The sequence below is a fragment of the Balaenoptera physalus genome, assembly GCF_965194825.1.
Source record: "Balaenoptera physalus genome assembly, chromosome: 11".
Classification (NCBI taxonomy): domain Eukaryota; kingdom Metazoa; phylum Chordata; class Mammalia; order Artiodactyla; family Balaenopteridae; genus Balaenoptera; species Balaenoptera physalus.
In genome coordinates, this window is record NC_138896.1 from 32,501,124 (window position 1) to 32,527,827 (window position 26,704).

General features: G+C 55.8%; 2 protein-coding genes across 10 annotated transcripts; one reads left to right on the top strand and one right to left on the bottom strand.

Annotated features, from left to right (window-relative positions):
* Positions 1 to 728: 728 nt before the first annotated feature.
* DLK2 (delta like non-canonical Notch ligand 2) lies at positions 729 to 5,641 on the top strand. 6 transcript variants are annotated; one of them, XM_082414086.1, is made up of 6 exons: positions 729 to 784; positions 1,466 to 1,780; positions 2,056 to 2,119; positions 3,129 to 3,259; positions 3,722 to 3,866; positions 4,719 to 5,641. In XM_082414086.1, the coding sequence occupies exons 2-6, from the start codon at positions 1,705 to 1,707 to the stop codon at positions 5,452 to 5,454; spliced, it is 1,152 nt and encodes a 383-aa protein (XP_082270212.1). In that variant the 5' UTR covers positions 729 to 784; positions 1,466 to 1,704; the 3' UTR covers positions 5,455 to 5,641. The 6 variants fall into 6 exon arrangements, with proteins under 6 accessions (XP_082270212.1, XP_082270208.1, XP_082270211.1 ...); XM_082414082.1 differs by lacking the exon at positions 729 to 784 and adding an exon at positions 901 to 1,254; XM_082414085.1 differs by lacking the exon at positions 729 to 784 and adding an exon at positions 901 to 1,165.
* Positions 5,566 to 25,696, bottom strand: ABCC10 (ATP binding cassette subfamily C member 10). 4 transcript variants are annotated; one of them, XM_082414055.1, is made up of 22 exons: positions 25,561 to 25,696; positions 25,142 to 25,313; positions 21,478 to 22,696; positions 20,086 to 20,313; positions 19,289 to 19,445; positions 18,951 to 19,060; positions 16,826 to 16,905; positions 16,029 to 16,200; positions 14,539 to 14,637; positions 13,934 to 14,119; positions 13,116 to 13,193; positions 12,767 to 12,961; positions 12,168 to 12,318; positions 11,784 to 11,992; positions 9,719 to 10,062; positions 9,232 to 9,401; positions 8,557 to 8,717; positions 8,015 to 8,268; positions 6,939 to 7,084; positions 6,744 to 6,841; positions 6,385 to 6,497; positions 5,566 to 6,059 (listed from the first exon to the last, which is right to left on the bottom strand). In XM_082414055.1, the coding sequence occupies exons 2-22, from the start codon at positions 25,300 to 25,302 to the stop codon at positions 5,906 to 5,908; spliced, it is 4,485 nt and encodes a 1,494-aa protein (XP_082270181.1). In that variant the 5' UTR covers positions 25,303 to 25,313; positions 25,561 to 25,696; the 3' UTR covers positions 5,566 to 5,905. The 4 variants fall into 4 exon arrangements, 3 of the variants coding, with proteins under 3 accessions (XP_082270181.1, XP_082270182.1, XP_082270183.1); XM_082414056.1 differs by having other exon boundaries at positions 11,784 to 11,973; positions 13,930 to 14,119; XM_082414057.1 differs by having other exon boundaries at positions 11,784 to 11,973; positions 13,930 to 14,119; positions 25,142 to 25,679.
* Positions 25,697 to 26,704: the final 1,008 nt, after the last annotated feature.

The following is a 26,704-nucleotide window of genomic DNA, read 5'->3' on the forward strand; positions in this document are numbered from 1 at the left end:
GATGGTGCTGATCTCTGCCCTCTTGCCTTGTGCAAACAAGAAACGGTTTCCTGCCCTTGCCTCTGCCTCGAACAGATATCTCTGAGCCATTAGCCTGGAGGGATAGAGCTCCCTCACTCCCCCTACATAACTCTCTCAGTCTGAGCTCTGGGTTTGGGCAGTCGACGATTAGCCTGAGGTCAAGAATGGATGTTATCCGGGGTACACAGGTGGGAACTTGGGGGGCACATTTACAAAATCAGGGGCGTTCCCAGTTCAGGGAAGCTTCCCAGTAGTGGTCACGAAAGTAGTGGGGTAGGAAAGACAGACGTGACGGAAGGAGGGATGGAGGGGGTGGGTGAATGGGCCAGGCTAATACTTAGGCACGGATCGATCCTGGAAGGTTGTGGATGGCAATGAGGGGGGAAAGAAGCGGACGGGGCGGAGGAGGAGGGGAGCAGACAGATTAAGCAGGTGATGTAGGATTTACAAATGGAGGAGGCTGGTGACAGGAGGAGGGCCAGGAGCGGCAAGTATGCCCTGAATGTGCATGGGATATATATGAGAAGCGTGATGGGAAGCGGGCTGGTGAGAGCAGAGGTGGGGCGTGGGGTGAGCAGTGCGGGTCACGAACGCAGAGATGTGAGATGGAGAATAACGGCTGCGCACATTTGGCCGACCCTTTACAGTCTGCTCCCATTTAGACTCCCATAATTTCCTCCTCCCATCAGAGAGAGCGAGGTGCGGAGAGGTCGGGCGGCTGAGGAGGGTGGGGTCCCAGGAGAGCGCGAGGCCCAGAGGAAGGGTGAGCGCCGGGGCGGGCGTGCGCGGTGCGTCGCCGGGGGTGGGCGACGGGCGCCGGGCGCCGGGCGCCGGGCGCTGGGCGCGGGCGGGTGGGGGGCGGGCCGGCTGCGGCCTGGGAGGGGGGGGGGGAGGCGGGCTCCGCCGGCACACGCCGCCCCTGGCAGGCGGCCTGAGCGCGTGCGAAGAGCCGCCGCCGCCGCCGCCGCCGCTCGGGGTCGCCTTGAGCCCCAGATTCCCCAGCGCTGGCTCGCATGGCAGCCGCCTGGGCGCCCGGCCCCGCGACCCGCTAGGGGCGGCCCAGCGCCCCGGCCCAGCCCCTCATCTGAGTCCGTCGGATCCGGCCTCGCTCTGCGCCCCGGGGCGCGCCGCCTCCCAGCCCGAGGTGAGGAGCGCGAGGGCAGGGGCGCGCTGGGCTGGGGGCGCTCTGGGGTGCCCAGGCCCCGCGCCGCGGCCGAGCCGAGTGCCGCGGAGGTAGGAAGGGGATGCGGGAGCAAGTCCTGCGGGGAGTCGGAGGTGGGGGGCAGAGACTGCTCGTTGCCGGGAACCAGCCCCCGCGTCGCCCCCGTGCTCGAGGACGCCCCTCGGCGCTGTTCCCTGTCCCCCTCCGTCCGACTGCGTTCCCCGGCCCTTCCAGTGTCCTGACCTCGCTCTGCGCTGCCCATCCTTCACCTTCTTCCTACAGAGCCCGCTCCCAGTTCCTGTCTCCAATCCCCTCGTCGGCTCAGACCTTCCCAGCCCCCGCCCTCCGCTGCCCCCACCGATTTTTTCTGTCTGGACGCCCCTCTCCCCTCTCGGCTCGTATCACTCGGAACCGGAATCTGTGCCGCTATCTCCGCGTCCGGCCGCCTCCCAGCCTGTGCCGTCCCACAGGTGTCCGCACGTCCGGCGGTCCGTCTGTCCCTCCCGGGGCCGGCGCTGACCATGCCCAGCAGCTGCCGCTGCCTACATCTCGTGTGCCTGTTGTGCATCCTGGGGGCACCCGGAAAGCCTGCCCGAGGTGAGCGCGCCCCTGGGCTCAGGTCGCGGCCCTGTCCGGCTGTCCCTCGCTTGCACGTTGACCTCTGCCGGCCAGAGATGGCACTGCAGGCGCTCCGACCCGCGGGGTTGGCGACACCCAGGACATCCCTTTGGAATGGGATGAGTCTCTGTTCTGCCCTGTCCCAGAGCTGAGTCCACCCAATCACTGGGACCCTGCATCCTCCCCCTAGCCCCGCATCTCAGGCAGCTGAACGCTGACCCCGGGCTCACCCCTCTCACATCAATCTCTTGCAGCTGATGACTGCAGCTCCCACTGTGACCTGGCCCATGGCTGCTGTGCGCCTGATGGCTCCTGCAGGTACCTCTCCGAGCACGTGCTCCCAAACGCTGTGCTCCACATTTCCCAGGCCTCCACACCCACAACCAGCTCAAGCCCCAGAGCAGAATGTTTAGGGGCTTAAGACTCTACTGCTCTCTCCCCATCCCCTCATGCACATGGCACACAGAGCAGAAGGCCAGCCCCTCACCCTGTGCTTACCCCTCCCCAGTTCCCCTTTGCCTTGCCTCTCCTTTGCTTCTTCTAGCTTATGGCTCCCCACTTCACTCTCCCAACCAGGTATTCTGCAACATTCCTCTTCAAGATACCAGGAGAAAGACCCGAAGCTTGAGGGAGTGTGGAGAGTGGGAGACATAAGGAAAAGGGGAGATAAAGGAAACACATAAAGAGAATTGGTTTAACCTGGAAAAGAAAGGCTGTTGCAAGGGTTGCTGGGGAGAAGCGCTTACGAGAGTCTTTTCTGATGAATTTGAGTAATTGACTCAGTGGGGTGGGGTTGGGCAAATTCTGCAGCAGGAGGAAAGTGTGTCTGGTCATAAGGAAATGAGCTGACAGGGCAAGGTCCTGGAGGGGCTGAGGGTGCTTGGGACTCTCCGAAGTAGAGCAGGCCTTTGCCCTGGAATCAGGGTAGGAAGATAGTCCTGATGACCTTTCAAGGTCACTCTTTTTTTTAAAAATGTTTCTAAGCACCTTAGACATGCCAGGAGTGGTGCTGGGGGCACTTACAGACATCATCGTAATTTCCTCCTCAACACATCCCTGCCAGGTGTATCCCCAGTTTACAGATGAAAAAACTGAGGCTCAGAAAGGTTAGACAAAGCGCAGAACCAGGACTTGAATGCTGGTGTCTGATGGTCTGATACCATATATGTGTCCCGTGACCCTGCACAGCCCTGTATCAACCTGGGCTAGGCCTGCTTTCCCTTGGGGGCTGTCATATTGGTCTGTTTCCTAGAAGCTCTGATCTTGCCTCCTCCATTTCCTCACATCCTTCTACCCAGAGCCCTGACCCTGTGCTTCTCCCCATCAGGTGTGACCCAGGCTGGGAGGGGCTGCACTGTGAGCGCTGTGTGAGGATGCCTGGCTGCCAGCATGGTACCTGCCACCAGCCCTGGCAGTGCATCTGTCACAGTGGCTGGGCAGGCAAGTTCTGTGACAAAGGTAGGGGAGTAGCGAGGGTACTGTTGTCTGGGGACCCCATATGTCTTGGGAGAACATCCATCCTTATTTATTGAGCGCCTCTTGTGTCTGGCTCAAACCCGAAAATATATGGTAGCTTATAATTTTAGACTTTATACCTATCTGTTGTCTGAACTGGTCCTAAACACAACCCCATGTGGTAGGCAAGACACCTGCGGAAAACTGTACTCATATTACAGATGAGGAAACTGAGATCTACAGACAAGATACAACTTGCCCAAAGGCACTTTGAGACAGACTAACAGGGCCAGGGCTGAGTGCCTCCTGACTCCAAACTCAGTGTTGTTTTCCCCCAGTACACTGTACCAGCCCAGGCTGGGATTGTAGTATGAGCCACACCCACAGAGCTTTGGGTGGGGCCTGGGCAGGTCTGGGTGCCAGACATGAGGGGCTAACTCCGAGCCCTCCTGGTCTCCTCTCCAGATGAGCACATCTGTACCGCACAGTCCCCCTGCCGGAACGGAGGCCAGTGCGTATATGATGGGGGCGGCAAGTACCACTGTGTGTGCCCACCGGGCTTCCACGGGCGTGACTGTGAGCGCAAGGCCGGACCCTGTGAGCAGGCAGGGTGAGTGCCGGCCCCAGGTTAGATGAGGATCTGGTGATGGAGGAGAGAGGACTGTTGAGAGGATGGTGGGGCAGTGTTAGGGCTGACGGTCAGAAGTCCCACACGGGGGTACTCGAAGATAAAACCCAGTCTGTCAGAGTATCCGTAGGGTTTCTCAACTTTTTTGCTACCATGTGAACCATTTCTCCAACAACAAAAATCTACAGGGGCTGGAAGTGTAACACATCAATGTGTGACTCCCCTGGGTGGGGAGGCTGAGGGCCTAGGACTCCCCTCATCCTCCCAGGAAGGGTGGCACGCAGCCCCTGAAGTTGTTCCACGCGGCAGCCTTATGCCTCGTGGTGAATGGGGAAATGGCCTACAGGTCTGGACTCTTCCTCATTTCCACCTTAAGCCCGAGAGCCTGCGTGGATAATAATTGTACACTTGCCTTGAGCCTTGCTTTGGGGCCAGGCCCTCTGCTACCTGCTTGACCCTGGATTATCTCATCTAACCCTTACCATTTGGGAAGCTGGGTACTGCTCTTATCCCATTTTTATTTTTTTAAAAACTTATTTATTTTAAAATTTCTTTATTTATTTGTTGGCCGTGCTGTGCAGCTTGTGGGATCTTAGTTCCTCAACCAGGGATCGAACACAGGCCCTTGGCAGTGAAAGCACAGAGTCCTAACCACCAGATCGCCAGGGAATTCCTCTAATCCTATTTTTAAAATAAGGCATTTGAGGCTCACAGAAAAGTGGCTCAAGGTGACATAGCTAGAAGGGGGGTGGTAGTGGTGGCAGTGATCAGGATGTCGACCTGGGCTACCCTGCAGATGGCAGTCGGTAAAATGCCCTCTCCGACCCCACTCAGCTCCCCATGCCGGAATGGCGGGCAGTGCCAGGACGACCAGGGCTTTGCCCTCAACTTCACATGCCGCTGCTTGGCGGGCTTTGTGGGTTCCCGCTGCGAGGTGAACGTGGACGACTGTCTGATGCGGCCTTGTGCTAACGGCGCCACCTGCGTGGACGGCATCAACCGCTTCTCCTGCCTCTGCCCTGAGGGCTTTGCTGGGCGCTTCTGCACCATCAACCTGGATGACTGTGCCAGCCGCCCATGCCAGAGAGGGGCCCGCTGTCGGGACCGGGTCCACGACTTTGACTGTCTCTGCCCAAGTGGCTATGGTGGCAAGACTTGTGAGCTAGTCTTACCCGTCCCAGATCCCGCCACCATAGCGGACATCCCCCCAGGGCCCACCTCAGCTGTGGTGGTACCTGCCACGGGGCCTGTTCCCCACAGCGGGGGCGCTGGTCTGCTGCGCATCTCCGTGAAGGAGGTAGTGCGGAGGCAAGAGGCCAGGCTGGGCGAGTCTAGCCTGGTGGCCGTGGTGCTGTTTGGGGCTGTCACTGCCGCTCTGGTCCTGTCCACGGTGTTGCTGACCCTGAGGGCCTGGCGCCGGGGTGTCTGCCCCCCTGGACCCTGTTGCTACCCTGCCCCACACTATGCCCCGGCGCGCCAGGACCAGGAGTGTCAGGTTAGCATGCTGTCGGCAGGGCTCCCCCTGCCGCCTGACTTGCCCCCTGAGCCTGGGAAGACCACAGCACTGTGATGGCGGTGGGGGCTTTCCTGCCCCCTCCTTCACCTCCTCTGCCACTCAGACTGGATTGGCCCTTTCTCGCCACCCCTCAGCTGGAGTACACAACACTGAGGGACCTCAGCCTCATGCCAGAAATATTATTTTTTTAATACACAGAGTGTAAGATGGGAATTTTATCAAATAAAACTATGGAAGTGCATGTGGGCTCCTTTGCCAGAAAAAATCCGCCTGGAGTCCCAGATGCAAGAGGGCCAGAGCAGAGGCCTGCTTCTGGGGAAGCCACGGGACACTGCCCCCGAGAAGGAGTGGTTTGTAAAGAGGAACCCAGGGTACCCTTTTCCCCTCTGCAGAGGTGAGAGAGAGGTAGAGCCACAGAGGGGTGTAAACAAGCGGCAGGCCCCCCTCTGCCAGGCAGCAGTGGGTAGGACAGAGGGAGGCCCTGTGGGGCAGGGACTCGGGGCCCTCAGGGAGAAGAGGGGGCTCCCTGCTGGCTGCTCTGCAGCAGCTGATGGAACAGTGAGTGGGGCTGGCTGCGCAGGACGGCGGGGGAGTCCAGCTCCGCCACCCTCCCGGCTTGCAGCACCAGCACCCGGTCCGAGTTCAGGATCGTGTTGAGCCTGCGTGGGAGAGGGTGGTCAGCATGGGGATGGAGGACAATGCCCTAGAGAAAGCTGACCTGCTTTCCCTCCTCTTCTCCTCTGGACAGCACCAGCCTGCCCCACAGGCTTCAGCCCCTGGCTCTGTGCTAGGGGAGGGGCTGCAGGCTCCTTCAGACAACGCGCTACAAAGGGCCTGGGTTGGTGCCTGGAGAACACGGAGCTGAGATTCATAGGGGTTGGAATCTCTAGAGCCCTGACCCCTGGGGTTCCGGAAAGGAAGGGCGGCTATGGGTCCATGACACCTTAGGCCCTGATTAGATTCTCACTCTGGATGCCTACACACCTGTGGGCGATGGTCAGCACTGTCTTGTTGGCAAAGCGTTTACAGATGGTCTGCTGGAGCAGCTGGTCTGTCTTCTGGTCCACGCTTGCTGTGGCCTCGTCGATACACAAGATCTGGACCATGTGGAGAGGAGGAGGGGGGAGGAGGGAGAAGAAGGTCAGCCGTGGCTGCTACATAAGCCCCAGCCCCCACCTCCTGGTCTGGCACAGGCCAGCCCACAGCTCCCCACCTCCAGCTCTAAAAGAAAAACTAACTAGGTCCCTTGAGACCTCTCCCCAGTCCACTTCCTCACCCCCCACCCCTCACATGTCCCCTGCCTTCTTCCTGGCCCTCTCGAATGTCCCTTCCTCTGGTCTTACCTTGGCATCTGTGAGGAGAGCCCTGGCCAGACACAGCAGCTGCCTCTGCCCCAGAGATAAGCTCCGGCCCCCCTCGCCCAGTTCACCATCCAGACCACCTGAAAAGCACAGCATCTTCACTCCTGGGTTCTGAGCCTCCCTCAGCCCCCTCCCTGCTCACTCCTGCCACCATGCAGGACAGGACCTAGAACTCACCCATAGATATGATCACCTCACTCAGGTGGCACTGCTCCAGGGCCTGCCACAGGGCCCTGTCCTCATACAGACCCCGGGGGTCCAGGTTTTCCCGAACAGTTCCACTGAACAAAAAGGGCTCCTGGGGGATGATAGCCAGCTGGGATCTGGGGGATGAGAAGGGGACAGGACATGGGGTCTTGGCTGGAGATGTGGCCACTTCTGCTCCCAGCACAGGTTTTAGCTATAGGTCCAGCCCTTCAGAAAAGCTTGGGGATAAGACCTGAACATCACCCCCATCCTGTTCCCTACTTGGTCAGCCATGTACCTAGAACTGTGCCAGTGCTATAAGGAATTCCAAAGAAACCAAAGGCCTAGACTCTGCCCTTAAGGAAATTACATCTCACTGAGGGGCAAAACAGAACAAGCATGAGCTAAACCGTATGGCACTGACTCCAATCACGGGACAGCAGTGGATGACAAGGAATGACCAGAGGGGACCAAGGAATGACTGGGTAGGGGATGCTTCAAGGTTGGAAGTGGGCCTGAAATTGGGTCCTGAGGAGCCATGTGGTCAACCTATGGCCACTACAGGTTAGAAGAGAAGGCAGGAAGGCCAGGGCCAGGGCCTGGGATCAGTAATGGGCTTTAGGACAGAGTATCCCTACCTTTTTCCATGTCATGGAACTCAGAAAAAATGATACTAGGGCAACGTGGTTGGGAGGGGTGTTTAGCTCCAGATGAGACCCCTTGTGGCCAGAGGCAACCGGCCCAGGTCTCCAGCTGTCCCAAGCGCCGCCTGCCAAGCCCGAGGTCACAGCACCTGGGAGGCTCTGACTCAGGAGGCAGTGACTGGTGGTCTAGAGTGGAAGGTGTATGCTGGGAAGCACAAGGTGGACCTGGGAAGGTGAAAACCTTAGGACCACAGCTATGAACCCTGACCTGAGCACTGGCAGCTCACTATCCTCGCCTGCTTGTCCCATCCTCCGTCTCACCTCCTGACCAACCCTGTCTGCCCTGAGTTTATATAAAGCCTTCCTAACTGGGCCCTCCTCTAAGTGCCAGTAGTCTGGTCCCCTCTCCTCCCTCCCCCAGACCTGAGCTCGGCCAGCTCCAGCTGGCTGGTGTCCACGCCGTCCAGCAGCACTCGCCCAGAACTGGGCTCTAGCAGCCGAAAGAGCACCAACAACAGGGAAGACTTGCCAGAGCCCGTGCGGCCCACGATGCCCAGCTTCTCTCCAGGCTGTACGCAGAAGGTCACCCCATCCAGGGCATTGGGCAGCCCTGGCCGGTACACCAACACCACATCCTGGAACTCCACGCTCCCCTGGCTCAGCCAGCCAATGCCCAGCTGGTGGGGTCCGTGGGTGGGAGAGGGAGGGAGATGGGTGAGATGGGGAGGAAAGAAGAAAGTGGAAGGAAGGGAGAGGAATGAGGGATAGATGCTGTGAAAGTAGAGGTGGGGGAAACGAGGACTGATGGGGGGATGGACACAAAAATCAGGGAGATCACAGGGGACGGTACAGGAGCTGAGAAAAATGGTGAGGGGCACAAGGAAAGGAACTGGGGGAGAGACTGGGGCCATCAGAAGGATCCTTCAGGGTTCTAGCACCCAGGCTGGGGTGAGGGCTCAGGCTACCTGCGGCCGCTGGCCCTGGGGCTCCTGGGGCAGGTCACAGGAGTATTCCTCCAGCCGCTCGACGCTCACCAGCATGGCTTCTGTCTGTGTGAAGCTGCTCACCAAGCCGGAGAGCAGGCCCGTCAGGGACAGGGCGTAGGACAGTGACAGGCCCACGAGTCCTGGGGGAAGGGAACACAATTGCCAGGGGAGGCTTGGACGCTGGGATGTGTGTGGGGATGGCTGGGCAGAACGGGCGAACCCTGAGCTGTGGACCGTGGGCATTTAGAGGAAGCTGGCACTGAAGGAGGAAGATGTAGGAGCCAGACCAGGCCCACAGGAGGCTGGCTGCAGCAGAGTGGAAAGGCTACGAGGGAGCATGGGTGGAAGGCAGGGGGGCGGGCTAGGGCCGGTTGCTAAGTGCTGAGGACGGGTGAGCAGGGAGGGGCGGAGATCAGAAGACTTGACTAGTCCCAGATCCACGACCACCAGGGTGAGTGACTCCTTGAGACTCAAGTTTCCTCAACTCTAAAATGCGGGTGATGAGAATTACAACACATCCTCACAGGGAACCCTGGTTGGGAGGTGAAAATGCTTGGGGCTGGAGGCGGCGGGGGGCAGTGCAGGGAGAGGTCTGGGGCAGGTGCTGGGAATAACACACTTCTGAAGTGAGAGTGAAGGGTCCCGGGGCGGCACCTGGGTTGGCGAGGCCCTGCTGGTGCTGCACCAGGGCGATGCCTGCGATGGCACTGACCACTGCGGCCCCCATGAACTGTAGCCGAATGTCCAGCCACTGCATCGTGGCGCTGGCAGCAAACTGGCACCTCTGGTTTAGCTCCAGGAGTCTCTGGTTCTCCTCCTCAAACCTGGGGGAGGCCACGCCACAGCTGCACCGACCCATCCAGACTCCCTGCCCGTAGAATGCCTCCTCCTCGGAGCTGACCTGCACGCCCACAGGCCGCACCTCAGTGGTACGCAGGAGCCAATGTGCTCTCCTGTAGGGGTCTGCTCAGCGTCACTCTCCCCCTTTTCTGTTTCTTTCCTCTTCCCCCTATGCCCTCACCCACCCTTCCCTTCTCAGGAGACTGAGACCCGCCCCCCTTCTTCTCAGGGGTCCCTCTTCCCCCCTCCCCCCAGCACCTCACCCCCCTCGCACTGGTTGGAGGAGGCGGACCTCACACACCTGTGGGTGGTGCCGGTGGCCCGGAGCACAGGGAGGCCGGCCAAGGTGTCGGCCAGGTGGGTGTAGAGAGGAGACAGGGTGAGGCTGCCCAGGCGCCGCAGCTCCCTCGAGGAGGCCCTGTAGTGGCGCTGCACGCGATAGTGGATGAGGCTCAAAGGCGGCAGCAGCAGCAGCAGCCAGGGCAGGCCAGAGCCCAGCACAGCCAGGAGGCCCAGCAGGCCTGCCGCGTTGGCCAGGAGGATGTTGAGGATGAAGGGCAGGCTGTCATCCGCACAGGCCACGTCGGAGGAAAAGCGGTTGAGGACCCGGCCCGTGGGCGTGGAGTCGAAGAAAGTCACTGGCGCCTGGGAGAAGGGGTGTGGGTGGGCCAGGGCAGGGGCCAGCGGAGAAGCCGTGGAGGCAGCCCCCGGGGGAGGTGGGCTGGGGAGAAAGGCCCAAGGTAGAGAGTAGGAAAGGAGTAAAGTGTCCCCAGAGTTCGGGGGCACTGAGCGGGGGCTGGAGGAGCTCAGAGGAAGAATACCCCATGTGGGAAAGAGAAAGTCTCTCCCATCCCTCTGGCTAGTGGGGACCCTGAGAGGTCAGGCTGGCCACCCCTCTACTTCTGTGCTAGACATGCCTACCCCCCCTTTCAAGGGCAGGTAGCTAATCTCTTTCCAGAAGATGGAGTCTTCAGGCCATGAGTGAGATTTAGTTAGATGTTAGGAGGAACATCCTGATTGCCCGTGGCAGGACAGAGTGGTGAGGGCAGCGGTCAAAGTCCATACTATCCCATGGTCAAGCGCTCAGGCTCTGGAGTCAGACTGCTTCTTGGATTCCAGCCCTGCCACTTACCAGATGTGAGACCCCAGGTAAGGGGGCTTCATCTCCTCAAGGCCCCTGTCCCTCATCTCAAAAAGGGGGATAGTAGTAATGAAACTGCACCTCCCGGGGCTGACAGCAGGATTGAAGCCACGTAGACAGCAGTCAGGAGCTTAGCAGGGTCTGCCTGCCACGGAGCAGGTGCTTGGTAACTGCTAGCTATTTAGACTACTTACTACTGGGAGGTACGGTCTCAAAGACCCTTTCCCTTTCCCCGCCTTCCCTGTCCCCCAACTCTCTGCCTTTACTTGGGGATCAGTCCTATCTTAAGGCAGGACACTAGGTCAAAAGACTTGCTGAAGCATTTCCTAAAGCCAGCTTATGAGAAATTAATTCCTTCACAGCCTGAAGATGTGGGCAGACAGTGGGCAGCTGCTCCCGGAGAGGCAAGGGAAAGACCCACATGTCCTGGGTTCATGGCCACAGAACTAGCCTTGCCCAGGTTGCACACACTCTCAGAGCCTGTTTCCTCACCTGTAAAATGATGATAATAGTACCCATCTCACAGGGTTATAATGAGGCCCTAATAAGATAACAGACAAAAAAAGAGCTTCGTAATAATAACAACATCGTTAATAATAATTGCTAATTGGGCACTTAGTATATGCCAGGCACTATCCTAAGCACTTTCGATGTACTGATTAATCCTCATAATGACCTATGGGGCAAGCAACAGACTATATATACACACAGCAACAGGGATGGACCTTAGAAGAGCTCTAAATAAAAACTGTGAGAAAAGGAATGTCATTTATAAAACTATGTGCACACAAAACACAGACATTTTGCAAAAAGCCAAAAAGATACATATTAAACACACCTAGGATGGCTGCTTATCAAGGAAAGGAGAGGAAATGAAAACAGGGTTTGCAGATAAATAGGAATGGATCAATACATAAAATTAAAAAGGGATCTCACGTGAACTAAGGGGTGATTAACTCAGTCCTCTGCGCCTGAAGTAAAAAACGGAAGTAAACCTGAGGAAGGTTCTCTTCTCCCCACTTTATAGATGAGAAAGCTACAGGCCTAAGTAATTGGGTTTGAACCCAGGCAGCTGCTCTGCTCTTGGCCTCTCCAGGTCTCAAGTGCTGCACGCATCTGTGAGGTGCTGTTTTCTCCTGAGGACCAGGAGGGGGGATGGGCCCCTGATGGAGCCCAGGTACCGGGAAGGGCCCCCCATGCCACCCCCACCCTCCCATCCCCTCACCATGAGGACTCGGCTCAGCAGGCGGCGGTGCAGGGTGGCAGCTGCTCGGAGGGTGCCCGCTGCAAAGAGCACTGCCCGGAGAAGGGTGCAGAGGGAGTTGACGCCAGCAATGGTCGCATACACGGTGAGGTAAAAACGGATGTCTGAGGAGCCACTGGGGGCAGCTTTGGGCAGTGGGAACACTGAGGTGCTGGGTGGTGGGGAGGGGGCTGTGGGTAACCAAAAGTGGGGCCACTCAGGGGTCCCTTCCCCACGCCCCCCCCCAACGCCACTGCTCCCCACCCTCCAGGAGACACAGGCCCTGGAGCACCAGCCCCCCAACTCACTCCCTGCCTGGCAACCACTCTGAGAGCCCCAGGCCTGCTCCTGGCCCCAGCCACTCACTAGAGGCTTCCGGGGGAGGAGAGCAACTGGGCAGACAGTGGCCCTGCGGAGCCCAGGCTGCTGGGAGCTGGCGCCTCCTGGGAGCTATTCTTGGCAGCCTCCAGCTGAGAGATCCAGTGGGAGAGCCACCAGTCAGCCGAGTTCCTGGTTGCTGGGTGGGGATGGGAAGGAGAAAGCTGCCAGACAGCTCATCTTCTTCTTTCTATTCAGACACCCCCTTCCTCTGCTCTCGACTTTGGTTTCTACCCTCCTTCACCCCCAGCCCTCCCCACCTTGTCCCCACCCCATGTCCTCCCCAGTGTGCACTTCCTTCCTGGGCCCATCACCCTTCAGCTCTGGGGAGAGCGTGATCTTGAATCTGCAGAACGGGAGACAGCCTTGGGGGCAGATCAGAAGATGGCTACGGAGCATCCCCGCTCCCCCCCCCCGCCCCCGGTCCCTGGGACCCTCAGAATTGGGGACATGTCCCTTGTCCCAGCTGTCGCCTACACATGGTGAGTGTCTGGGCTTTGTAATGATTAGTACAAGGTGATGGATGTGATGGGGACCTAGGCGACAGGGCTGTGGGTGGGATGAAGGCCTGCAGGGTTTACTCCTACCTTGCATGAGGAGCAGAGAGAAGAGGATGGCGAGGGCCAGGCCCCAGCCCATGGCCCTCCAGTATGCGCGGTACACGTGGAAGGCCACGGCGCCCTCCTTCTTGCTTTCTTCCTGCAGCAGGCGGCCAGACGTGCTCTCCTCCACCTCCAGCCCCTCCTTTGTTTTCTCTGGGTTCTGTACTGATTGGGCTGTGACTGTGAGAATCAGAGAGGTGGGCCGGGGGGATTAAGCTTGCAGGATGACAGTTGAAAACCTTAGTGTTTTCAGGGGCAGGCAAGCTTCCTAGAAACATCTCCCTTCAAGTGTGGTGGCGAAGAGCAGCCTCTTTCCTCTCACCCCGGGCCGTACCTGGGTCAGACTCTTGTCCGTCCTCAGCCCAGGCTTTGGGGGCAGCTTGTACCAATGGCAGGATCTCAGAGGGGGGCCCTGGAAGGCAGCAGGAGAGATTAGGAGGGGGCTCTTCTGGGTATATTCTATGCCTTTCTAAACATGTGAGCCAATCCACCTCCCATGCTCTTTGGACCCCCTCCCTGACCTACCCTAGCAGGGCTGTGCCCTGGACCCACAGACCCTGAGCAGGACCATCAAGTCCATCCCTCTGTGTCTGGAGTCCCATCAGCACAGACAGAAAATGTTCACCCCTGGGAGGAGAGTCACGGCCACCTGTGAGAACCCTGTCCAGAGGCACCTCTCACTACCGCTGGGCTTTCTCCTCATGCTTCCTGGAACTCCTAACACGCTGGTGGAGCCTCATTTGCTCCTGTTTCTCTCCAGTGAATGTGCCAGTGGTCATGTCCCTCGGATAATAAACCATCAGAGTTTCTGTTTATTTGTTTTTAAATAAAATGATTGTTCTAAACCTGACTGCTTTCCTTTCTCCGAGGACATCAAACTGTTCTCCGAGATCCTGGGCCTGTAAGTTCCCAAAGCTCCCAGTCACAAAGCCTGCGTCACAAAGCCACAGGCTCCTTTCCCTCCTGCTCTCTGTTCCTCACACCAGTTTTGTGAAGGCAGAAGAGGGTCTCCCACTAGACAGAAGTATGACGGGGCCCGGATCACACACAGAGGGGGTGGCAGAGTCTGCACTTGACAATCCATCCGTCGGACCCGAGCAGATGGCTCCCTCACTCAGCCGGGCTCCCACCCTGGTGGCCCACATTACCAGCCTGGACGAGGCGCCCAGCCTCCATGAGCAGCACCACGTCAGCCCTCTCCAGGTACTCGGTGCGGTGGGTGCACAGCAGCCGCGTGGTGTGGCTCAGCACTCCCAGGATGCACCTGTGCAGCAGGTGGTTGGCCACGTCCGCATCCACAGCGGCCAGAGGGTCATCGAGGAGATAGAGCTCCTTTTCCTAGGGAGAGGTGGGGGCACCATGGGTACCAAGTCCTTTGGCCAGAACCCAGACCTCTCCTAAGACGTGATCTTGAGGCCGTCCGGGAATACGGTTGAGAGGAACTCTGGGGCTACCCCTACAGCAGTAAAGAAGGTGGTGAGACCAGAGGGTGGACTTCCCTCCAGTCACGCAAGGCCAGTGCCCCAGGACCAGTGCTCAGCTTTGCTGGGTCCCAGTGCCTCAAGCCACATAATGCTTTTTAAAGGGCCTTTAATTCTGCCTTCAATCTACAAAAGGGGGATGGGATGGCCAAGGGACCAACACCTTAGGAGCATGCAGGGGGGAGGGAAGAAATCGGATGCCGATGAAAATATCCCCACACTGCCCCCTCCCCAGCCAAGCTCCCGAGGCTCCGGACTCCCCCATCTTCAACTTACCTGGTAGACGGCACGAGCAAGGGCAATCCGGGCACGCTGTCCCCCGCTGAGGGTCACACCCTTCTCCCCCACCTCTGTCTGGTCCCCAGCAGGCAGGATCTGACAGGACAGGCCCCGCAGCATTGGTCAGCGAGCTCCCCAGTACTTTCCACCCCATTTCCTACCCCTCTGCAGGGAAAAGATGGCGGGGGTCAGAGAGCCAGGGAGCTTGAGGAGACTGGACTTGAATTTGGGGTATGTGAGCCAGAGGGGACAAACCACAACTCCAACAAAAACGAGCATTTGTTGAACACGTTTTTCTTTTCTTTTTTTTTCTTGAGGAATTTTTAATAAGCTTTCCTTTTTTTGTTTTTTGTTTTTCTGGCTCCGCCACGCAGCATGCAGAATCTTAGTTCCCCGACCTGGGATCAAACCCGTGGCTCCTGCAGTGGAAGCGCGGAGTCTTAACAACTGGACTGCCAGGGAAGTCCCCTGTTGAACACTTTCTATGTGCTGAGCACATTACAGGCATCATCTCATCTGACCCCCACGGCAACCTTATGAAGTTGGTGTTATTTCATTTTCACAGATGAGACCAAAGCTCAGAGTAAGTACCCTGCCCAAGGTCATTCCACAGCTAGTAAAGGGCAGAACACGAATGTAGATTCTTAACCACTCCGTCACACTCACTACCCTGCCTTTTTAACAGGCAAGGATGAAGATGGCCAAATTCAAAGTGAAACTTTCCTAGGTTTTTAGAGAAGGAAGGTATCCCGAGCCTTGGAAGAGGTACCCTGTGGCCTTGGGAGAGGTCTCCTTAGCTAAGGGGTCCCCATACCAGAGGAGGCACCTGTGGTCGACCAGATGGTGGCTCCCCTGAGGGAAAAGCTTTGTGATTCATTTCTTTTCTTAGTACCCAGAACAGTTCCCTGTACCCAGGAGACATTTGGGAAATGCCTGATGTAGAAAGAAATGGTAAGTGGACATAAGATGCTCCAGGGTTGGAGTCAAAGGTCCTCCTTTCCTGGGAAGTTCCACATCTACCTGGACAGGGTAGTGCTGATGACAGTCCTGCAGGGGATATGGGGGTTGGGGGGGAAAGTCACGGGAGAAAGCTGGACTCTCATTCCCCTTAAATTTAGCATTCTGGATGTGGGGGGGGTCTGATGGGCTTGCCAGACTTCTCCAGAATAACCTTGACTCTTCCAGTGGGAGGTGGGAGAAGGCCTCTTGAATCAGAACCATTACCCAGACCTACAGAGAGCTAAGCCGCAGAGGAAACCCTCCCCTAGTCCCAGAGGCTGCAGGGTTCCCACGGCTGCTGTGTGGAACACCCAGTCTCCACCACCCACTCCCAGGCCCTGTGCAGAAGCTGGACACTCTGGGAGGACCAAAGCCTGATGGCCAGTCCTGGGTAAATGATGCCTGAGTACAAGCAACCCCTTCCCAGAGAAGCAAGTCTCTGACCTGCGGTGTTAGGGACGCGGGGAAGTGGGCGGCCAGGCACTCACGCTGAGGTCATCGTCGAGGGCACAGGCTTCCAGCACTTCCTTGTACAGCTGGGCATCAAACGTCTTCCCAAAGAGGATGTTGTCTCGGATGGTGGCAAACTGGATCCAGGGTTCCTGGGTGGCCAGGCCAAAGCCTTTGGACAGCCTCCACACTGCCACCCGCCCACGCTGCCTGCAGAGAGCCAGGCCAGCAGCATGGGAGGCTGGCTCCCCGCTGGTCCCCTTCCTGCTCAGCCCCTGCCTCTCAGAAGCCTCTCCAGATTGCTGTCTTTTACACGGGGTCCCGCTCCATGTCACATGGCTCTCTAGATTGGCAGCCACTGAGGTCGAGGGGTCCTAATGAGGCTGGAGGCTCACTCTGGACTGGGAAGGGAAGAAATTGCTCTTTGGCAGCAGCCAAGCAGCTGTCATATGTCGAGGTGCTCAGAAGAGAGTGTGGCCACCACCCTGCACTCATTCATTCTCACCATGAAATAAGGCCCTCCCTCACACCTCTGCTCCTCTCTGGATCCCTCCCGTGCACAAGCACGCTTTCTGAAAGAGTAGCTGATGCCGGCTGTTTCCATTTATTTCTTCACTCACTATTACAGTACTTCTAACACTCTGTGGTGATGGTTTTGAGAAGCCACTTTCACTTCCTTCCCCTTTACAGACTGAAAACTCTCCCAAGAAAGGGACCATGTCTTGCTCATCCTGGCATCCTGTGGCCTCTAAAAAGGTGTCCACCATGTAGCAGGGGCCAGGAAAGTGCTGACGAAGGGCAGTGCTGAAGACACGGGGCGCTGGAAGTTGCTTACCTGTGCAGCTCTCCCGCGATGGCAGCCAGCAGTGAGCTCTTCCCGCAGCCCACCTTCCCCACGATGCCCACCAGCGTACCCTGCAAGGAAGCCACACAAATGTCAGGTCTCCCTCCTGAGGCCCTGGGATAGCAATCATCCCATGGAGGCTTCTCTCTAGGCCCCAGTTAGCCTGGAGGAAAAGAATTCTCCACCCCACAGGCTGAGCTGTGCCTCAGTGACAGATGCTGTGTGGCCCCAGGGGAGTAGGGTGTTTTACTCTCCCCTCAGAGAAGCATCAGTTTCACTGTGTGAAGGGTCTTTGGAGAGCAGCAGTGTGCCAGAGAGCATGGGAGGAAAACTGCCCGAGAACTTGCAAGGAAAGCTCTGAGGCAGGCGACCCAGGATGGGGTGAGGGGAAGGAAGGACTCCAGGCTTTGGGGCCTGGATGCTGGGCTGGCTAACTCCACCTGCAGCTAGATTTCTTTTTTTTTTCTTTTTTTTAATAAATTTATTTATTTATTTTTGGCTGCGTTGGGTCTTCGTTGCTGTGCTTGCACTTTCTCTAGTTGCGGTGAGGGGGGGCTACTCTTCGTTGTGCTGCGCGAGCTTCTCATTGCGGTGGCTTCTCTTGTTGCGGAGCATGGGCTCTAGGCGTGCGGGCTTCAGTAGTTGTGGCTTGCAGGCTCAGTAGCTGTGGCTCGCGGGCTGTAGAGAGCAGGTTCAGTAGTTGTGGCGCACGGGCTTAGTTGCTCCGCGGCATGTGGGATCTTCCTGGACCAGGGCTTGAACCCGTGTCCCCTGCACTGGCAGGCAGATTCTTAGCCACTGCGCCACCTGGGAAGTCCCTGCAGCTAGATTTCTAATAGCTCAGGGCAAAAACAATGTTTTGCACAGGTACCCATTTCTGTGATTTGCAGTTTAAAATTCTCTGTGCTCCCTTCTCTGCTTAGTTGTAACATACATTCATGGAGCTATCTCATTGTACACAACGGAAAAAAACTCCTTCCATAGAAACAGGTGGGGCTCCTAGCAGCTCTGTCTGTGATGTCCCACACTGCCAGCCAGGGTTAGCCTATCTTCGAGTGGACACCAGACCAACCTGAGACCCTTCCCTGGGAAGCCTCCCTCTTTCTGGCTGTGGCCTGTAAGTGGAAGGGCTCTCTGCAGGCCTGTCTTCTGCTGAGTGGAGAGCAGGTCCACAGAGAGAGAAGAATGAGGCAGATACAGAAAGAGAAATAGACGGAAGGAGCAGCTCGGCGAGTCGAGGCCTGGCTCTGGGCTGCCGCTGAGATCTGCCCACGTGCCTGCCTGTGGATTCCGCAATTCATCTCTACATCCTTCTTACAAATTCTTGTTGGCTTAAGCTAGCTCCAGTGGGTTTCTATGACTTATATCCAAAAAAGCCCCAACTGACACATTAGTAAAATTCCTTTCAAAAATTCCAGCCTTGTCTTGCCTGAACTAAGAGGAAAAACAAAACATTCACCCCAAGCCAGAAACATGAGCCAAATGCGGCAGAGGCGGTTCAGGCTCCACTGGAGAACGCTGGGTTGAGCTGTGGGGCAAAGGGTTGGACATGGGTCAGGGGAGAGTGAAAACTCAGGACTCGGTGAAGAGGAGCTGCCATCCTGCCAGGAATGTTCTTTCAAGTGCTTCTTTGATGATGTATGCCAGGGTGTGAGTCACAGGGTGTGATTCCTTTTCACCAGGCTAAATAGAGGATTATCTATACCATTTGCAAAATCCTTCTGAGAAGGGGCTGCTGGGCCTCTCCCGGAGGTCCCTAGCCTGGGGAAGATGCTGGATAAGTTCTGGTATCTGTTCTGAACTTGACGGCCCCTGAGGGACACGGAGGGAAAAATGCAATTGTTGGACTGGACTGGGTAGATGTGAATGGTCTGGTGACCAGGGAGAGATGTGACTGCTCTGAAGCGGCTGTGTGTTAGAAAACTGACATTCACAGATAAGGTATCATCTCCTCTCCAATGAGAACCTGCTCACCGAAACCTCTCTGGTCCTTCCCTCAGTAATTAGAGCCACGGGGCCATCTTGCTACGATTGGCTCTGTCCTTGTTTACCGGTCACTGAGCTTGCATGTCCCTCATTAGTCTGGTGCTTCTACTAGGGCGTCTGACCAACCAACCTTCTTCACTTCGAGGTGACTGATGAAGGTCTCCTGGCTGGTTCCAACTGGGTCCCAGGAGAAGAGGGCTTCATGTAGCTCCAAGGCTGTAGATGGCTCTGTCGGAGGATCTGAACAAGGAAGAAGCCACTCAGCTGGGGCTTCTAATCCACAATCTACCTGCCCAGGGCTAATGCAGCCTCAGTCTTGGTCTGAGGATTCTCCCCCAGGAAATGGCCACCTGCCCTGCCTAAATTCTGCTGCCTCTGGCTCCTCTTGGCAGCATCTGTGTACAGCAACCAAGTGGCTACAGTTCCCTCCTCCCCTGTGCCAGGTTCTGCCCTCCAGCTTCCCATTACCTGGGCTGTAGTAGGCCTGGGGGCTGTGGTTGGGAAGGTCGAGGAAACGCTGGATCCGGTCCAGGGACACTTTGGCCTCCAGGAGGCCATTGATCACCCAAGGGAAGTTGTTGAGGGGAAGAATAAGCATGTGCACCAGTGCCAGGGCCGTGAACACCTAAGTGGGGTCGAAGGTGGGGGGAAGGGTTGGAGCATCACCTGAAGCTCGGGAATTATCTGAAGGCCTGCTCTATGGGTGGCCCTGCAGACAGGTCTGTGGAGGGGAAAACAGGGCAGCAGCAAAACTGAGGAGTTAGCTGGACAATCTTGGGTTAGAGGTGGCAGAGGTGGCCAGTCCAAGAATCCCAGAAATTCCAGATACTCCTCCAGGGATCCAGGTTGCTCCCTGATAAGCACAAACACCTAGCTCACTCTGAGACCTTCTCAGAATTTCCAAGTAGCAACATCACCTGGCTATACCCAGCACTGGATCCACCTTGCACTGGATCGTGACCTTTCCCTCCAAGGCCATCAGAATGAGGATAAGGGGACCTAACCCGAAGTAGGAGAGGAAGAGGAGAGGAAAAAAAGGAATTCCTTCGCAGAGGGAAGGGTTATATATCTGAGGCCCCAGATGAAGGGTCCCTTCAGAGAATTTCTCCTTGGTTGGGAAAGGATAAGGCAGCCAGGGACCCTCCATCCCTCCTTCCCAGCCAGCACTGAGGGCCCCAGTCCACCCCTCACTCCACTGCAGTCTCCGTGCTGCTGCTTCTCTCCCATGCATTCCTACAGCCGTCCCCTCCCCTCCTGGTCCTCACCTTGGTGGCAGTGAGCTGGTGCCCCATGAGGACGTAGGTGATGAAGATGACGATGGAGATGACGACTGGCAGGGCAGCCCACAGGTACACACAGGCTGCATCCAGGTACTTGATGACCCAGAGTCGCCCCAGCTCTCGAGCTCGGCAGGCCTCTACACGGGCCCCCAGCGCCTGCTCCCACCCGAAGAACTTGATGACACGAATGCCATTCAGCAGCTCTGTCACGAGCTAGGGGTGGGGACAAGAGAGCAGTACAAAGTGGAGACACTGCTCACGTGTGTTGTCCTCTGCTCAGTCTCCCCCAGGCTCCTGGCACAAGATGTCAAGTATTCTGAGCCCCCATATGCTCCAGCTGGGGGCAGGTTGGAGCTGGAATCCTCCCACCTTCCTAGATGAAGCGGTGGAAAGTAAAGGGGGGGGGTCGGGTGGTATGGGAACTATTCCTATAGGAGTATACAGGTGTAGGAAGGCACACCACAGCCCAGGGTCAGGCAGACGACAGGGCCAGGCAAGACAGGCAAGGGCCAGAGGAACTCCTTGTATCCTAACATTCAAACATCCCCAGCCTGCAAGCCAGGGAGGCACTGGGAGCCTTCCCAGGTGGCCCTGGAGACTAGTCAATAGCTGTCATGGGTAGGGAAAAAGGCCTCATGCCATAACCAGCTTTCAGAGACAACCCCCTCCCCATTAGCACTCGGAGCTATTCCAGTAAGAGATTGACAACTATGCTATACGGACCCCTAAGCCCACCATCGCCTCTGTAAAGGTACCACAATCACTGCACAACCCAGAACTGACCCAGCCAGACCCTCACAACTAGAGTTGGCCCAGGCAGGAGAGAGACCTACTCCTTTCCCCACAGCCCACCCCTAAGAGGTAGCTGGGGTTCTCCTAGGCCTCTTCACATGCGGTTGTGGGATGCTCTGTGCCTGAGATGAGGAGGTGGGAGATTGGGTCCTGGCTCTAACACTAAAATCCCATTTGGCCCCACACAGGTTACTTCCTACCTCCTAGGGTTGCTCTTAGGGCTGCATGAGCTAATACTATAATATTACTAACAGGCTACACTTACTTAGTGCTTACTTTGTGACTGGCACTTGCCAAGCAGTATCTCATACGATCCTCCAACTATGTTATGAGGCAAGCTATTATTATCCTCGTTTTACAGATGAGGAAGTGGAGTCCCAAAGAGGTTAAGTGACTTGTCTGAAGTGATTAAATTAGTAAGTGGTAGGGTTGGGATGTGAACCCATGTCTGTTTTTCTCCAGTCTGAGCTCTTAACCTCTAGATCACACTCACTCTCTCAGGCACAGTGCATGGGAGGACCTGGGGACCAGGATGCTGGGACCTGGGGACTCTGGATGACTGAGGGACCCCAAGCGGCCCCTCACCTTAACCCGCGCATCCTTGTGCTGTAGCATCTCCTGGTTGCTGGCCATGATTCGGGTGGCAATCACTTTGTTGACGGGAACCAGCAGCAGTGCCAGGATCAGACCACCCACGAAGGCCACATCCACCTGCTGGTGCAGCAGGTAGAGGGTAATGGCCAGCTGCAGGGGCAGGCCCCAGGCCTCATGGAAGCTCCCAGCAAAGTTGAGCAGCCGCTCAGAGTCGGTGCCTAGTAAGTTCAGGACCTCCCCAGAAGGAGGGCGTCTGGGCCCCAGCTGTAAAGCCTTTCGGTACAGGATGTTCAGCACAGCCCCCCGTGCCTGAAGTGTCACCTTCCGCACCTCATACCCATACTGATTCTGCAGCACAGCGCCCAGAACGGCCCCACCGGCCAGCCCCAGGGCATAGAGCAGGCCATTGCTTAGTGGCTCCTGCCCCTCCTCCAGGAAGCCCACCAGTAGGGACAGTAGCAAGGGTCCTGAGAATCCCAGCATGGTCCCCACCAGCTTCAGCAGTCCAAGTGCCAGGTAGCGCTGCCCCAAGGCCCCATACAGGGCCCTCCACATTCGGGCCCCCTCCTGCCATTGTGCCTGGAAGACACGGGCTAGGTAGGTTGGGTGCAGCCTGTCGGGGAGGCGGCAAGTGTCCTGGGGCTGCCGGAGCTCTCCACGGGCCCCACGGGCCAGCAATGGTGCCAGCCAGGCATAGGAAAAGCGTGACAGCCAGCTCTCCCCATCTTCAGCTACCTCGGGTTCCTGTCCCTCGGAGAGGAGGGGCTCCTGGGCCCAGGGTTCCTGTGGCCGCCCAGGGACTGCCCAGCCCAGTCCATAGGCCAAGAGTGCAGCCAGCTGCAGGATGAGAAGGCATAGGCGGGAGAGGGGCCCTGGGAGAAGTGGAGGCAGAAGTGTGCCTCGCTGGCAGTGCCATAGCAGGGTCAGCACTAGGGCTGGGGCTGGCAGGAAGGCAGTCAGAGTCAAGGCCAAGGGCCCCCGGGAGTGGCCATGAGGGGAATGAGCCAACACCCACAGGGCCAGGCTGTGGCTGATCCAGGCCACAGCTGACACGCCCCCGGCCAGCACCTCTAGCCCTATGGGCCCTGGGCCTGCCCCTGGTGGCAAAACGACTGGAAAGAGGTCTAGCAGTGGAAAAATGGAGAGCACGAAGGAGGCTGCAAGTCGGACCCACCAGCCAGGACTGCAGCGTGGGATGTAACCTGGATTCCTGGGGACAAGGGGGAAAAGAGAAAAGGAGGCATATCAGGGCTGACTCAGGGCCCAGACATACCTCCAGTAACTCACTTACCTAGAGGGAACCAACTCCCTTTCCTGCCTGTATACCTTATTTCCATCCCATTTTACTCTGGAACTCAGGGCCTTTTCTCCCAGGAAATCTTCCTGGATTAACCTAACCCATTTTTCTAATCTACCTATACCATTTCTCGTCATTCTTTTGCCACAGAAATAAAAAATTCTGAGTTAAGGTTGTACGGAACATGAAGACCTTAATTACAAAAAAAACCCAAAAAACAAACAAAAAAACCCCCCAAAACCTAAATTTTCCTACAGATAACAACTAAGAGATGAGTTTTCATTTTTACAAAAGTATCTACATAAAATAACCCTTAAATTCATCCGAAGCACTATTAGATGGATAAAAATTTGACTTACATACAGCTTCTATACACTAACACTATAGCCTAAATTTTCTGAAGCCTCAGAATATTATACTCTCTGTTTCTCCAATGGTTGTAGAAGATGGTGTGGATCATTTTTGTGACTCCATTAGCTGAAGAAAAACCTCTTTTCAGTTTTGTTTGTATCATCTTGGCTTGCAAAAAACGTTTTTAATAAACAAAAGGGTTATCTGCCTGCATTAAAAATCAAGTACAGGGGAATTCCCTGGTGGCACAGTGGTTAAGAATCCGCCTGCCAATGCAGGGGACATGGGTTCGAGCCCTGGTCCGGGAAGATCCCACATGCCACAGAGCAACTAAGCCTGTGCACCACAACTACTGAGCCTGTGTTCTAGAGCCCGCGAGCCACAACTACTGAAGCCCGCGTGCCTACAGCCTGTGCTCTGCAACAAGAGAAGCCACTGCAATGAGAAGCCCGCGCACCACAATGAAGAGTAGCCCCCGCTCGCTGCAATTAGAGAAAGCCCACGTGCAGCAATGAAGACCCAATGCAGCCAATAATTAATTAATTAATTTTTTAAAAAATCAAGTGCAGGAAAACACACCTGCAACAGTACATATCAGAACACCTTGAAGGTTCATATAAGAAGAGGTTCATATAAAAACATACAAATCTGTATTCCCTTTGTCATTGGCAGGGCTGGGTTACTGAAAATTTTAATTGTAGGTTAAAATGTTTTGGGTTTCCTTTAAAAAATTCAGTGATCACAGTTATATGGAGGGGTTTATATTCAGATAAAAGTCAACCTTCAATAATTCTTTTTTCTAAGACGTGGGGACAGAAGAACATTGTGAGCCCTTGGAGGCTGGTACACTGGCTCCAAGCTGGCCATTAACCAGTCTTATGAACTCAGGCAAGACTCTTTCCTTCTCTGCATCTCACTTTCCTCATCAGCACAGTGAGCAGTGAGGAGTCTGGACCCAAAGCCCTCTGAGGTCCTTTCCTGTCTGAGATTCTGGATCTCTCTAAACCTTTACAGCAACTTGCAAAAATCTGTTAAATGAAGTGAGATAACCACAATTTCTGTGGATTACATGTTGGTCTTTCTTGCCTTCTCCTTACACTGCGAGTTCCCAAAGGACTAGGCCAACTTTTAAAAGATACTCCTCTGAGCACAGATAATCCTTCTGAGTTAGTCAGTGTCACTCTGTGCTGACTGACTAACCCTCTCCAGACTTTTGTCTCTGCATAAGAGACGAATCAGGATTCCTCCCAGACCAAGCAATTCTGAAGCCTCTCCTACACAAGGAAGGGATTCATCATCCTCTAACTCATCTTAGGTAAGGACATAGTCTGCCCATTAGACTAGGGACTCCCAAAGACAGACCAGACATTCCTCCTGCCTTATCAGTAGCCAGAGTGAGATTAACTTTAGCCATATCTAGACATACAGGAACTAAGTACAAAATCAAGGTGAGTTTAGCACCTACACCTTATAGCCCCAAATTCAGGAAGGATTAAGGTTCTGATTTTGCTCTTCTCTTCTACCGACTGCTTCCTCTCCAACGAGTACATATGCTTTTCTTAGCCTAGAAACACTGAGGTTTCCTAGATGGAAGTGGTGAGAAACTGGTCCAACATCTTCGGCACACGTTAACCTTTTTGGCTTAAAAACATTGCTCACCCACTTTTGCGTCCAATTCATGACAACTGTGTTTGCGCATCTGAAAATCTACAAAAGTGATGATTTCTATCATGCATCAGGCCTTTAAAAATGTGCCAGGCACCGCACTATATGCTTAAATGCATTATCTAATTTAAATCTCCCAACAATGTTACGAGGCTCAGGGAAGCCAGGTAACTTGCCCCCAAACAGCCACACTGCTGCAAAGCGGTTACGCCCACATTTTATTCTACTTTGCCCCCTACTCCAGAGATCTCACTATTTCGGTTACACTTTGGCGGAGATGTGGGTTTCGAGTGAGGTCTGCAAGAACACAAGGACAGATGTCTTGCACCCGTCTCTACCCACCTCGGGTTGCCCCAGTGGCAGGCACTGAGCACAGCGAGGAGCGCGTGGGGCAGGGCGCTGAGCACCAGCTGGGTGAAGCAGTGGCCGGTGGTGTCCCCCTCCCACACAGGCAGCGGCTGCAACGCGCTGGTGCCGCACAACTGGGCCAGGAACCGCTCCATGGAGGCCTCACCTGAGGAGAAAGCAGAGGGTGGAGGGAGGGAAGGACCCTCCCAGAGAGAGAGGAATCCGCGTTCCCAAGTGCTAGGCGCAGGCAGGGAGCCGGCACCCGAGGGGGCGGGACGCTGACCAGGAAGCGGGGATAGAGCCAGAGTGACAGCGCGTCCCCTGCCGGACCTCCCCGCCTTCAACCCCGCCCACGAAGCGGGACCTTCCCTTGCTGCCGCTCCGAAACCAGACACCGCCCGTTCTTGCGTTACCTCAGCGGTAGAAAGGAAGTTGGTTTGGCTCCCAGGAGCAGGCGGCTTTCTGGACTGGTCACCTAGCCGGGCTCCGCTTTTCCCACTCCCTGCGTCCCCGCCCCCAGAGATCTGGAACCTCTCACCTGAAGAAGCTGTTTTCCCACCGGATCGCGAGATCCTCAGCACTGGTGGAAGCGAAAGAGCGTGCTGCCGGCTTGGGACCCTGACGAGGCTCGCGTGGCACCCCCTAGAGGCGGGATGACCTCCCAAAATTTGCAGGGCTTCTGTGCGCGTGCGCATCTCTCCCTCCCCTCCGCCTCCCCCTCCCCCTCCCTCTCTCTCTATGGAGGCGAGCCCCTTGTATTATGGCGCGCTTATGCTGCCTCTCAGGACACTTGCAAATGCACTGATCTCAGCTCTAATGCAGCGTCAGCCGTACACTCTCACGTAGAGTACTCGCTCCCATCTGTTTACTGTTTACTAGCAGGCACATGCATTGCATTCTAATTCTTACAGCTTACAGCGATGGGAAGCCAAACACGCGAGCCCTTGCCGCTTACGGACACTTGAACCATTTCCTTCCTTACTCCAAGGCTGTATGGCCTTGGGGAAGTTGCCTAACGTCTAGGAACCTTAGCTTCTTTGTCATTACAAAGGGGGCAATAACACCACTACCAAAGTAGTGTTGAGAGAGTTGAGTAATTAATTTACAGTGCTAAGTGCAAGTGCCTTGCTTAGAATAGTAACGCAATAAATAAATCTTTTAGGGAAGCAGTGGAAGAACATAAGCTTTTAGTTCAATGGACCTCAGTTTGAATCCTGACCCCACCAATTTTTAGCAGTGTGATCTTGGGCAAGTTACTTCTGCATCTTAGTTTTATTATTTGTTTAAGGGGCATGGTATTGGTATACATCTGACACAAGTATGTGCAGCACCCAAAGAAAAGTAGCTCAACAAATAACTATGATTATCCCATTTAATCTCAGTAAGAAGCCTCTCATTAGACTCTCTAATGTCAGAAGTCAGAAGTCCTAACACAGCATTGTAAGTCAACTATACTTCAATAAAAATATTTAAATGAAATTAATGGTCCTATTTTTACAAATTAAGAAGTGTAGGTGTACATTTCACACCCCCTAATAATTAATGGATCATTTAGGC